The 15,000-nt window shown below is 42.0% G+C and overlaps 1 protein-coding gene across 5 annotated transcripts in view; it reads right to left on the bottom strand.

The window, feature by feature from the left end:
• Positions 1-15,000, bottom strand: part of nrxn3a (neurexin 3a) — a 291,045-nt gene that overhangs the window by 38,274 nt on the left and 237,771 nt on the right. For all 5 annotated transcript variants that reach the window (XM_060880486.1, XM_060880483.1, XM_060880484.1 and 2 more), the window contains one exon: positions 6,581-6,752. In XM_060880486.1, the coding sequence (XP_060736469.1) occupies positions 6,581-6,752 (172 nt within the window). The remainder of the gene's footprint in view (positions 1-6,580; positions 6,753-15,000) is intronic.

The following is a 15,000-nucleotide window of genomic DNA, read 5'->3' as shown; positions in this document are numbered from 1 at the left end:
GTGTGGACAGTGTGAGGGGATATTGTGAGAGGACAGTGTGAGGAGACAGTATAAGTGGACAGTGTGAGTGGACAGTGTAAGTGGACAGTGTGAGGGGACAGTGTGAGAGAACAGTGTGTGTGGACAGTGTGAGGGGACAGTGTGTGTGGACATTGTGAGAGGACAGTGTGAGGGGACAGTGTGAGGGGACAGTGTGAGGGGACAGTGTGAGGGGACAGTGTAAGTGGACAGTGTGAGAGGACAGTGTGAGGGGACATTGTGAGAGGACAGTGTGAGGGGACATTGTGAGAGGACAGTGTGAGGGGACAGTGTGAGGGGACATTGTGAGAGGACAGTGTGAGTGGACAGTGTGAGTGGACATTGTGAGAGGATAGTGTGAGTGGACAGTGTGAGGGGACATTGTGAGAGGACAGTGTGAGTGGACAGTGTGAGGGGACATTGTGAGAGGACAGTGTGAGGGGACAGTGTGAGGAGACAATGGAGGCGCTCGTCCTGAGGGGAATCGAACAGACAGCACACGTATAGATAAACAGCTGATGAAAGTTCAGCATTGAAGGACATTCAGAGTAGTTTCCTTTCTCTTTCTAAATTAGTCCTACGTGCTCCTTTTCACAAAGAAAAATCGTGTCCTGGACTCCTGAGGGTCGTCCAGCTCTTACAATGAGGACAGGAGCGTTTGTCTCAGCCTCTCAGGTGATCCCTATAATATCAGGGTTAGGCCAGAGGTGAATAAAGAAAGCTTATCTTATTCTTTCTTTACTGCCAGGAGATGGTCAGGAGTTTTGATCATTAACTGATTTAAACGACGTGTCTGTCTCACATTTAAAGAACTCGCAGCCTTTTGTTCTGCAATGACGGATATTTTTCATCTTTAAAGTCCGAGTTTATTTTGTCTTATTTCAGCAAAGTCGGGCTGTTATTCTCTCCTCGCAGCTTTTCCTAAGACACGCGTCGTCCTGCGGCTGAGACGTCAGCGCTCAGGGGATTTCTTATCATCTCAGTGAAAGGGCTGGACGACTCAGAGCTCCATCTGATTACACACCCTGTGAGGTCAACGCTTTGTATACGCTGTGTACCGAGATGCTGACATGATAAAGCTGCTTTATTTCCTCACATATCTACAGGGCTCTGAGATGCAGGAAGAACGACTCACTGACTTGAGGTCAGAGGGAGAAAAACACCGACTCACAGCGTTTCAGAGCCTCCACATAGACGATTTTCTTTTCATTTTGTTTTGGGAAAGTAAAAAAAAAAATTTCTTTCTCCCAGACTACTATTTTTTTTTTTTTTTACTTTATTTCTTTATTTATTCATTTAATAAAAACATGAGTTTTCTAATCGTTAAACCTTAAAATATTTCATCTGCTCTCATGTTTAATGATATTTATTTATTTATTTATTTATTTATTTATTTATTTACTTATTTACATAAATGAATTTGTCTTCTTAGTATTAGATTTTGTATTCATATTAATTACATTTTTTTTATTACTCTCTAATTGTGTTTTTTATAAATGTGGAATTAAAAAATTTAAAAATGTACATTTTTAAGCATTGATTATTATTTTTTTTTATTTATTAAAACTTGTCAATATTCTAGTATTTTTAAATATTATGTTCACTGAATGAATCGTCTTATTAATTATTAATCAAATGAATGTTTTTCTCCTTATTTACACATTTTCTCTTATTAACACTTCTTGATCTACAGTATGTTACTGTGTGTGTGTGTGTGGGTGTGTGTGGGTGTGTGTGTGTGGGCGGACAGCAAGTCAGACCCCGAGTTCACACAGTGTGGAGCTCAGTATCACGCAGCATCAGAACTTTGAGGATGTAGTCAATTATTAACATGTGACACGAAATAAATCCACACTTCCTTTCATTCGGGAAATGAAAACAGCAACTGCTTCACACACACACACACACACACACACACACACACACACACACACACACACACGCACACACACAGTGTACAAGTGTCCATCAGCTACATGAAGTGAGACGTCTGTGGTGTGTCCCTCACGTGTCCCTCACGTGTCTCTCACGTGTCTCTCACGTGTCCCTCACGTGTCCCTCACGTGTCTCTCAGTGTTACACATTAATGCACAAGCCGCCGTATGGACGCATCGCCTCAATGTGCTGCAGCTGGAAATGTTTTAAATAGCGAGCCGTCAATCACTCTTCTAGTTCTGTGGAGCAAATTACAGACAAAACTCCCATCGCTCGAGCTGCTCTGATTCCCACCTACTGCTGTAACACTGAGGAAACCTGAACACAACACACACACTACACACACTAACACAACACACGCACTACACACACTAACACAACACACGCACTAAACACACTAACACAACACACGCACTAAACACACTAACACAACACACGCACTAAACACACTAACACAACACACACACTACACACACTAACACAACACACGCACTACAAACACTAACACAACACACGTAGTAAACACACTAACACAACACACGCACTACACACACTAACACAACACACGCACTACACACACTAACACAACACACGTAGTAAACACACTAACACAACACACGCACTACACACACTAACACAGCACACGCACTACACACACTAACACAACACACGCACTAAACACACTAACACAACACACGCACTAAACACACTAACACAACACACGTAGTAAACACACTAACACAACACACGCACTACACACACTAACACAACACACGCACTACACACACTAACACAACACACGCACTAAACACACTAACACAACACACGCACTAAACACACTAACACAACACACACACTACACACACTAACACAACACACGCACTACAAACACTAACACAACACACGTAGTAAACACACTAACACAACACACGCACTACACACACTAACACAACACACGCACTACACACACTAACACAACACACCTAGTAAACACACTAACACAACACACGCAGTAAACACACTAACACAACACACGCACTACACACACTAACACAGCACACGCACTAAACACACTAACACAACACACGTAGTAAACACACTAACACAACACACGCACTACACACAAACACAACACACGCACTAAACACACTAACACAACACACGCACTAAACACACTAACACAACACACGCACTAAACACACTAACACAACACACGCAGTAAACACACTAACACAACACACGCACTAAAAACACACTAACACATCTTGTTTATTTTGTCCATCCATCATTCTGTATTCAGTCTCAGTGCTATTCAGAAGCTACAGGGAAACTTCACACACCATAAATACTGAGTTAGAAATAATTTACACAAAACAAACAAACAAACAAACAATAAAACGATACTCAGGCACCAGAAAGCCGGAGGCTCCTGAATATCTAACATTGTCTTTTTTCATGATAACAGATGAGAATTTATTCAGCGTTACCCAGCAGGCTCTGCTCCACAGCTGCCACGGTGTCACGTGTCATCTACATATCGCCTGTGGTGGCGCTCTAAAGACAGTCCTGCGGATCCTACACTTCCTGTCTGGTCCTTCAGCAGAACGTGGGTGTGTCAGAATCATTTCCTCGCTTCATTTCCTCTTTCCTTGAAATCTTATCTGTGTAGCTTCAGATAACAGGAATCTTTCATCTCTCGCGGTGCGCCGAAAAGGTGACAAAATTCTGACACTCACGAGCGGTCGCAGAAGGGTTTTATCACCGCTTGCGGACCTTGAGGACGAAAGTCAATTACGTCTGTGTTTATAGAGACGTCTCCCACGCCGTAGTGGTGACATTCATAACGGCAGTGATGTACTCCTGTAGTCAACACGCTGCTCCAGAACCTGAAGCAAGGTCACGCTCGCTGCTCTGTAATACACCTGTATAGCACACTCAGGGGTTTAGATCACTAGATGTTCCTAAACATCAGGCTCTGAGTGGGTTCACGGAATGGACGCCAACAGCCGAGGGGTCTTTTCTTAGTGAAATATTCGCTCTATCATTTATCCATTTGATAATAATTATAAAAATATTTCTACGAGCTGAATTTGATCCGGACCCTCTGGGAGCCGTGTGGTTAAATAACGCTAAACGGTCAGTTGGTGTGACTTGACCCACAGAGCAAGACGACGTGAGGAATGACGTTAGTGTGAAAGTGAAAGCTCGCTCTTACTGTGCTTCATCAGACCAAAAAACCCACAGCATCCTCCTAACAGCGAGGAGTGTGTACATAGCCTGGGGCACACACACACACACACACACACACACACACACACACACACACTTATTATTCAGCTGCGAGTATCTGAGTCAGCAGCAGAGATGTGGTATGGAGTTAGCTTGCAGCTAATCAGAACTCAGCTAATTACATGCTTTACATTTTAATTCAGGACAAAAAAAGTCTTTAGCGCTTCAAGACCTGACCTTCACTCTGAAAACCACACCGTCCTAGTGCAGAAGGGCAAAACCAAGCATATGAATATGTCTGTATGCTAACTGATCTAAAGCTAATACTTAGAAAAATGTGTTGTTTTTTTTTCATTGCAACAGACTTGACATGTCAGTGTTCTTAATTTATGACGTAATTGTCATTAGCATTAAATCATATAGTGGTGTCTCTTATTAACTCGCGCTAGTTCTGTACTCGTTTAATGTAATCGCTAGCGACTGTCAAACATACGTGAAGAGGTTTTATTTAAACGGTTTCTGTTCATGGTGTCAGGTGTGGGGAAAGGGGGCGGGGCTTCCTGTGAGAAGCATTCCGTTTCTATGCTAACGTCATCCACGACTTAACACAACGAGTCTCTGACTTAGCCGAGGCGCGGCGTGAGCGTTAAAGTGATTGCGCAGCTCATACGTCCACCCACACGAAAAAGAAGAGCAGGACTTGAGGAAGATTGCACGCTGCTTAATGCTGCGGCGAGCGAAAGGCATGAAATAACGCCGCAGCTCTCTAAGCGTCGAGAAGTTTAAATCAGTACACGTGTAAAGAAAATTGGGTTTGTCCGCCAGGCCTCACATCTCCCTGAAGAGAAGAGAGAGACGGTCCAATAGTAATAAAAGAAGAGCAGACAACAATGAAGTAATAAAGATGGCACAGAATCATTTACTGCCACCGTGAGCAGAGACCATCGCTGCACCCTGCATTAATGTGACGTTAGTTTGTTCTGATCAATTATAACAGCTCAGAGTATGGTGTGATTATTCTCGGACGTGTACGGTGTGATTAGTACCTTTTCCACTGAACTGCGTTCATATTTCTTACTCTTTAAAACTAAACACAGAAAACCTCATGATAATTCAGCTTAAAGTTTGACTCCTTATGACGATGAGGTCCCTTCTTCACTCACTCTCACTACCGCTACTCTTCTACCGCTTATCCGAACTACCTCGGGTCACGGGGAGCCTGTGCCTATCTCAGGCGTCATCGGGCATCAAGGCAGGATACACCCTGGACGGAGTGCCAACCCATCACAGGGCACACACACACACACACTCTCATTCACTCACGCTAATCACACACTACGGACAATTTTTCCAGAGGTGCCAATCAACCTACCATGCATGTCTTTGGACCGGGGGAGGAAACCGGAGTACCCGGAGGAAACCCCCGAGGCACGGGGAGAACATGCAAACTCCACACACACAAGGTGGAGGTGGGAATCGAACCCCCAACCCTGGAGTTGTGAGGCGAACGTGATAACCACTAAGCCACCGTGCCACCGTCCCTTCTTCCAACGATCAGATTGATGAGCGTTTATTTCATTCGTGTAAAAAAAAAAAAAAAAAAAAAAAAAAACATTTCAATAACATTTTCTGAGCTACCAAAACAGTTGTTGTTCTACACTGATGCCACTTTCCTTACGTGTTTATTCCTCATAAACGACAGGTCTTCCTCGTGTCTCACTTTACAGCGGTGTTAATATGAAGCTCATACGAAATTAGACGCTCACGACTTTGTAGAGTTTCATCACTACTTCTGTTTTTCTCAGCAGTATTAGAAGTGATATATTCATTTTTAAGAATACAAAAAAATGGTTATTTTTTCTCACACAAATGTTTGTATCTTCAGAGTAAACGTTGATATCAAACCCGTTTCTGCTCTCTGAGACGCTCCAAGTGTTTGTTCGCTATTTTAGATCAGACTCTCAGACAGAACGTCATTCGTTTGTTCACGCTGACAGAAAACTCTGCCATGAACCGCACTATAAAGAATAAAACTATAAGAAGTATCTTGAAGGATGCGACTGATAAAATGAGGAAGTTACATCAATACGTTATAATATATAAATATGTATCATAATTACAGACGGTATTTATGTTTTATTGACGTGACGCTAGAGCGAGTTGTTTAAAATGACTGGGTTTTGAGTCAAAATGAGAACGGCACAGACTCAGAGTCAGAGATGAAATAAAAAAGGAAGGATATTAAAGGGGAAAAGTTTACACACACACACACACACAGGTCAAACGGAGTGACTTTGGAATTAGAGCAAAAAGCAGTTGCTGCCCGTTTCTGCCTTCTGTCCATACATCTTCCTGATGTCCTAGAGTAAAGGTTAAAGAAGGTCCAGAGAGCTCGTACCTGAGGGGAAGTGCTCATTGATGGCCCAGTTGTCCACCTGAAGCGTGGCGTTGCCCCCGTTACGTGTGAATCTCACCACGTGATACTTGCCGTCGTTCACCGGCATGCTGCTCTCCTGCACCACGATATCCACCAGTCCGATGTTGAACGTGACGCTGATCTTTCCTTGTTCCTGGAAGCATAAAAAAAGCAAATAAATCCTAAAGAATTACAACCAACAAAAGGCATTTAGTTCCAGCGCTGACCCGAAGACCCTTCTGCGTAAAGTTAACAACATATTTAAATGCGATCTATACTCCGCTCTCCGTGTTTTAGCTCGGGATCTTCGCGCTCTTGAGGGCATTTGCATCGGTGACCTCTGACGGTGATAAATCAGTGGCCTTAATGAAAAGAATTCATCAGCCTTGCACAGCTCATCCATCTCAATCGATCACGCTAAAACTGAGCGATAAGAAGCTTCATTTGACAGCTGAAACAAGCGTTTTCTCCTTAAAATCGATGCATTCTTATTGTTTTAATCTAGCTACAAGATAATTAGTGAGTTATGGAGCGTGAGCTGAAAGGAATCAGGCAGCACTACGATGTTCATCATCTCACAGAAAGTAAAGATAAACAATTATATTATCATCACATTGCGTCTTTCATCTCCACCAGCATCATTTAGAACCATAAGCCAATCACAGAGCATCATTTAGAACCATAAGCCAATCACAGAGCAACGTTTAGAACCATAAACCAATCACAGAGCAACATTTAGAACCATGAGCCAATCACAGAGCATCATTTAGAACCATGAGCCAATCACAGAGCATCATTTAGAACCATGAGCCAATCACAGAGCATCATTTAGAACCATGAGCCAATCACAGAGCATCATTTAGTACCATAAGCCAATCACAGAGCATTATTTAGAACCATGAGCCAATCACAGAGCATCATTTAGAACCATAAGCCAATCACAGAGCATCATTTAGAATTATGAGCTTGTTTGTGTTGTGTTCGGTCCGGTCCAGTCCGGTCCAGTCTGGTCCGGTCTGATCCGGTCTGGTCCAGTCCAGTCCCTCACCCTAATCCTAAACCCACAAAGGAAGTGGAGTGTAAGAATCTCCTGTAACTTCAGCAGTCATTAAAATAAACAAGATCCCTCGACACACTGATTCTTTTTCACTTCATTTTCATCCTGTTTGATGATCTGTTCATCTTTCTGGGTTGTTCAGAGATATTTCATGCTTGTGTTAAACCAGATATGACATTGTTCTTAGCAGCAGCAGCAGCAGCAGAAGAGGAAAATGATGACAGGTGATGAATAGCATCAGGGGAGATGTTTATCAGAGCCAGTGCATTTATCACTCCACATCTCAGCCATGGAAATCTGGGCCGTTGCTTTCAAGTTCATCTGGATGTCACTTCACTTCACTTCTTCTTCTTCTTCGCTTCTTTTTTCGCTTACATTACAGTCGTCCGACATTTTCCCTAAAATAACGACACTAATAAGCAGAAGGATGATACCAGGTCTCGTCTCATCCTCTCATTCAGGATCTTTCTTACGTTGATGTATTAACGATGTATTAATTAGAACAGACGTCGGTTTACTAATTGATTCGTAAACGATTTTTTTATGAATATGTCGCTGAAATGCGTTCAGGTTCGATACGGTTTCGGTTTCATAAAGGTCACGGCGATGACAAGTGACAAGTTGCCACAAAACACTCACTCACTCACTCATCTTCTACCGCTTATCCGAACTACCTCGGGTCACGGGGAGCCTGTGCCTATCTCAGTCGTCATTGGGCATCAAGGCAGGATACACCCTGGATGGAGTGCCAACCCATCGCAGGGCACACACACACACACACTCTCATTCACTCACACACTACGGACAATTTTCCAGAGATGCCAATCAACCTACCATGCATGTCTTTGGACCGGGGGAGGAAACCGGAGTACCCGGAGGAAACCCCCGAGGCACGGGGAGAACATGCAAACTCCACACACACAAGGTGGAGGCGGGAATCGAACCCCCAACCCTGGAGGTGTGAGGCGAACGTGCTAACCACTAAGCCACTGTGCCCCTCTGCCACAAAACTCCAAAAAAGCGCAGTCGTGTAATAATATATATTTAAATTGAAAATAATATATTTAACAGAACAAAATGGCTCCGAACACAAACCGCATTACAGGCACGATCCGTGAAGCACGAGGAGACGTTTTGTCCCGTTTTCCACTTTGAGTAAGAGTGTCTTTTAGCCGGAATAAACCCGGAACGTCTGCATTACTTTTTGATCACAGAAACGCTGTTTTTACATCTCACACTGAAGACTTGGCTTTAAGTGCCACTCGCTCTTTCCTCATCCAATTTCTAATATCACCCGAGCGAACAGCAGAGAGCTTCTGGGAAAGAAAACGCTGTTGGCAACTGATGCATGAAAGGAAGCGGCGAGTTAAAAGTGCCGTATATTGAATATCACACGCTGAGGTTAGAGTAAATATTTCATGTGTTTGGAGGATATACGAGTTTCCCCAATGCTCTGTGGAATTTGGAGATGTTTAGTCTGCATATAACTCGCACTCAAAGAACAATCCAACCTCAACAACATGGCCTTTATATTTCACTAACGTCTGAATCGTTTCTCCTCTGCCGTAGAGTTCTGGAATGATATTTACTTTTTATGTTATTTAACATTTTTTTTTACGTTGCTTTTAGCTTTTGATTATTATATAATGATTGTAATTTCACCACACAACACGCCTGTCCTTGGTCATTCGTCAGGCTCCGTGGATCAACTTTAGTTATTTATACAGAAATAGCAATAAAAAATGCTTAAGAGTGCAAGTGGATGAGTGTAAAGCAGTAAAGGAGTGATTAACTGAGTGAAGGACTGAAGAATTGAGTAAATGAGTAACTGAATGAATAAATGAATCACTGAGTGAATGGGTCACTGAGTAAAAGAGTCAGTCACTGAGTGAATGAGTCACTGAGTAAATGAGTGAGTCATTGAGTGAATGAGTGAGTCACTGAGTGAATGAGTGAGTCACTGAGTGAATGAGTCACTGAGTAAAAGAGTGAGACACTGAGTGAATGAGTCACTGAGTAAAAGAGTGAGACACTGAGTGAATGAGTGAGTCACTGAGTGAATGAGTCACTGAGTAAAAGAGTGAGTCACTGAGTGAATGAGTGAAGCACTGAGTGAATGAGTCTCTGAGTAAAAGAGTGAGTCACTGAGTGAATGAGTGAGTCACTGAGTGAATGAGTCACTGAGTAAAAGAGTGAGTCACTGAGTGAATGAGTGAGTCACTGAGTGAATGAGTCACTGAGTAAAAGAGTGAGTCACTGAGTGAATGAGTGAAGCACTGAGTGAATGAGTCTCTGAGTAAAAGAGTGAGTCACTGAGTGAATGAGTGAGTCACTGAGTGAATGAGTCACTGAGTAAAAGAGTGAGTCACTGAGTGAATGAGTGAGTCACTGAGTGAATGAGTCACTGAGTAAAAGAGTGAGTCACTGAGTGAATGAGTGAAGCACTGAGTGAATGAGTCTCTGAGTAAAAGAGTGAGTCACTGAGTGAATGAGTGAGTCACTGAGTGAATGAGTCACTGAGTAAAAGAGTGAGACACTGAGTGAATGAGTCACTGAGTAAAAGAGTGAGTCACTGAGTGAATGAGTGAGTCACTGAGTGAATGAGTCACTGAGTAAAAGAGTGAGTCACTGAGTGAATGAGTGAAGCACTGAGTGAATGAGTCTCTGAGTAAAAGAGTGAGTCACTGAGTGAATGAGTGAGTCACTGAGTGAATGAGTCACTGAGTAAAAGAGTGAGTCACTGAGTGAATGAGTGAAGCACTGAGTGAATGAGTCTCTGAGTAAAAAAGTGAGTCACTGAGTGAATGAGTGAGTCACTGAGTGAATGAGTCACTGAGTAAAAGAGTGAGTCACTGAGTGAATGGGTGAGCCACTGAGTGAATGAGTGAGTCACTGAGTGAATGAGTGAGTCACTGAGTGTATGAGTGAGTCACTGAGTGAATGAGTGAATGAGTGAGTCACTGAGTGAATGAGTCACTGAGTAAAAGAGTGAGTCACTGAGTAAAAGAGTGAGTCACTGAGTGAATGAGTGAGTCAGTAAGTAAATGAATAATTCACTGAGTGAAGGAGTCAATGAGTTAAAGAGCAAGTCATTGAGTGAATGAGTGAGTCACTGAGAGAATGAGTGAGTCACAGAGAATGAGTGAGTCACTGAGAGAATGAGTGAGTCACTGAGTGAATGAATGAGTCACAAAGTCAATTAATGGGTCACAGAGTGAATAAGTCACTGAGTGAATGAGTCACTGAGTTAAAGAGTGAGTCACTGAGTGAATGAGTGAGTCACTGAGAGAATGAGTGAATGAGTGAGTCACTGAGTGAATGAGTCACTGAGTAAAAGAGTGAGTCACTGAGTAAAAGAGTGAGTCACTGAGTGAATGAGTGAGTCAGTAAGTAAATGAATAATTCACTGAGTGAAGGAGTCAATGAGTTAAAGAGCAAGTCATTGAGTGAATGAGTGAGTCACTGAGAGAATGAGTGAGTCACAGAGAATGAGTGAGTCACTGAGAGAATGAGTGAGTCACTGAGTGAATGAATGAGTCACAAAGTCAATTAGTGGGTCACAGAATGAATAAGTCACTGAGTGAATGAGTCACTGAGTTAAAGAGTGAGTCACTGAGTGAATGAGTGAGTCACTGAGAGAATGAGTGAGTCACTAAATAAATGAGTGAGTAACTGAATGAATGAATGCGTCTCTGAGTAAGTGAGTGAGTGAGTGAGTGAGTGAGTGAGTGAATCAATGAATGAATGAACGAATGATTCACAGCGTGAATAAGTGAATAACATATCAGCTCTATAGTAGATATGGTTATACAGGAACATGAGGTCTTTTAGAGCTGTAGAGTAAACGTAAAGGTGTAAACGAATTCACACAGACGTGTAAAATATCACCTGCACACACACTGATAAGAGGATATATGACAAGGGTGTGTGTGTGTATGTGAGAGAGAGAGAGAGAGAGAGAGAGAGAGAGCGAGAGTGGAGTGTGCTCAGATGATAAGAAAACTCTCAGCGGCGTCGCTCACGTTATTTCCCACCTGATTGTTTCATCAATAACAAGTCCGAGGTCAAATAAAAGTCAATTTTTAGCATTGTGCTAAACTCAGAGCTTCACTGGACAGAAATCGATGATGTATAAACGTTAATAGAGTTGCTTTATTTATCGTGTCAAACTCTACAGACACAAACTATAAATTTATGTGAGAAGGAAAAAGTGCTAGATCTGAATGTGACAGTGTTGTAGTGAACATGATAAAACTTAATTAAATATAACGAGAGACATATGATGGTGTTACGGTTCCTGCGTATTTTATGTGCTCTTCCTAGATGTCCAGCACATCATGTTACACCTTCATCCTAATCCCATGGTGGATTCCGGTCAGTTTGTTAAGTCACACTGCTGGATGCTCATAAATGCTCATAAGCATTCGTAATCCTCCCACATTGACAAAAACATTCATATAGCCTTATATCAACCTGCTAGCTGTCCAGATATCCTGAACCTAATGACACTAAAATAAAAAAAAGGAATCGACAAACAAATTAACTAAATATTTTACTAAAAAAAAAAAAAAAAAAATGATAAAATATGGTTAAAAAATTGGTTATTTATATTTATATATATATAAATATGGTTATTTATTTATTTATTTATTATTATTATTATTATTATTATTATTATTATTATTATTATGATTATTATTATACTTTTGTCCCACAAGGTTGAGGTTCGTTTGTGAAGCACAGTGAGCGTTAAGAGGTGTTTAAGAATGAGATAATCCAGCTTTTGCAGCTGAAATGTGCTTCCCCGAGAGCGAGGAGCTATAATTGGGAAATAAAGATGTGTTTAGAATTGAGCTTGAAACAGGATTTAGAGCGCTGTCTGAAGATGGCAGTCGGTGGCGGCGGCGGAGGTGGTGATGGAGGCGGTGGGAGCGAGGAGTGACGGTGGGGTGTGTTTGGAGGATTTGAAGCATGTCAGAATCACCACACTGGGGGAGAATTCCTCCATAATTACTCCATCAGACAGGAGAGGAGACGAAAATAAATGACCAATTTGACCTTTAATAACCCACAAAAACGCACTCACAAATTTTATAAAAAGAAATAAAGCACTGACTACTTTACATAGTAAAGACTACTTTACATAGTAAAGTAGTGGGCGTGGTTTTGCCCATATATGGTCATCAAAAACAGGGCCTTAGCCATTATTCCACATTTTCCAGAAATTCTGCCACTAATGTTTAGCGCTAATCAGTGTGATAACAGCTAGCTAAAAAAACACTGAACATAGCAGCAGAATCATCGTAGTATAAATGTTAACAATATATAATGAGTATTAAAGCTGGTGTCTAGTGGTCTGTGTATAACACCTTGGGAATGCATTATAACATGATGAATGTGTTTGTAGACACATGTTGGCTTATGGGGTCAAAGCGACATAATGGACAGGATAAGTAGACTTCATGATGTGTTGGAAAGCCTTTAGAAGTGTGATCACAAGAACTGAGGAGCTGACAGAAAAGTGATGAAAGAGTCGTTTATGAAAAAAGCAAAGCGTCCAACAGCTAAATGTGTGTGTGTGTGTGTGTGTGTGTGTGTGTGTGTGTGTGTGAGAGCATCTGTGCTGAGGAGCTGGTGAGTCTCCAGAGTAGCTTATGGAGATATCAAACGTGGCGATGAGGCAGAAAGAGCTCTTTAATTCACGGCGAGCTGCTGATTCGCTTGCCAAGGCTGTTGGGTCTACAAAACAGCAGCAGCTGCTAGGCAACATTTAATCTGGACGGAACTTGCTACATCGACATTTTTACTGAGAGGAAAAAAAAAGAAAGAAAGAAAGAAAGAAAGAAAGAAAGAAAGAAAGAAAGAAAGAAAGAGAGAAGCAGAACAACGTGACTTTGCTGACAGAAGGAAAAATGTTTTCCTGTTTTTTTCCCCCCAAATATAGTGTGTAACACTAGAGATATTTTTCCACTGAATGTCGTTCAAGGTGGAATTCAATATTTAGTAAAAACTTAAAAAAAAGGGGATGTGTTATAGTGCATGTCATCATTACATACATACACACATACATACACACACAACACACACACATACGTACATATTCGTAACATTACAAAACTCTTATGTCAATTTTCATTGTGTGATGTCACAGTACGCTGAATGCCAATCATATCCGATATGCAAATTACTGGAGCAGAGATGATTGGGTCGAATCTGCTCACTTTTTTCTCAATATGTCCACGTGTGAAAAGTATGAGCTTGTTTACTAGATGCTAGCTAATCAGACTAGCTCTGGACTGTGGTTAATTTGCATATTCATGTATATTCAGATTCCAGCGTTTTTGGTCAGATTTATTTCCCCTCTCCTCATTTTGCCTCCTTCTCATCTCATTTACACGTCTCAGTCTTTCCACCTTTTGCTTTCCTGACTGGCGTCTAGACTGCCACCATAACCGCTTACTCATAAAAAAGAAAAGATAAAAAGAAAACGGTCCTATATATCACCTGGTGATTTCATGTGGGCGGAGCTTGCGATGGTATGATGGTCAGCATGGTAGTGAACAATCGTGAGCGCTTCACGTCTGAGAGCGATGGTGAAGGTCTGCCGTGAGCTGAAGTCAAACACAATGAAACGCTACCGTCTGTTTTTTCTCTGCCGACAAAGCAAGTACGACGTCGTCTGCCAATCACAGAGAGACGAGCAACGGGTAAAGCAAGCACGGCATCGGGAGACGAAAACAGACAGCTCGGTGGAGTGTTGGGACAGCTCGACAGCTCTGTGTGCAGCGGTTACACAAGCGTGTGTGTGTGTGTGTGTGCGTGTGTGTGTGTCTAATAATAGCACAAATCCACGCTAGGCTTTGCTAGATTTGCTAAGAGCAACTATTAGCACTTAAAGCTGTGTTTAAACACTTAAATGGAGGTGTTGAAGAGATGGCTAGGGAACACCTTTAACAGAAATAACATGTTCTACATGATGTGAGTGTCGACACAAACAGCTGGAGCTGTTAAACAAAAAGTTGCGATGGCGTCGCAGGTAAAGCGTTACTTTGTTTCAGAGATGAATGAAGGAATCTCTGAAATTCTTATTCATCTCCCTGTACATCAGCAACTGCTCAGAATATCTTCACTTGTATCGAGTGGATTTCAGCACAGATCGTAAACTTCACAGCGTGTTGATCGGATTCCGAGACCAAAACTAAACCTAACTTTGCCTTTATCAGCCGTGTTTATTCTCCTAGATGAAGCACTTTGACTCGTTTAGATCGGAAATCTCACTCACTCTCACTCACTCATTCATCTTCTACCGCTTATCCGAACTACCTCGGGTCACGGGGAGCCTGTG

This window comes from Tachysurus vachellii, chromosome 10 (genome assembly GCF_030014155.1).
Source record: "Tachysurus vachellii isolate PV-2020 chromosome 10, HZAU_Pvac_v1, whole genome shotgun sequence".
Taxonomy (NCBI): Eukaryota; Metazoa; Chordata; class Actinopteri; order Siluriformes; family Bagridae; genus Tachysurus; species Tachysurus vachellii.
This window is presented reverse-complemented; position numbering and strand designations above follow the sequence as displayed.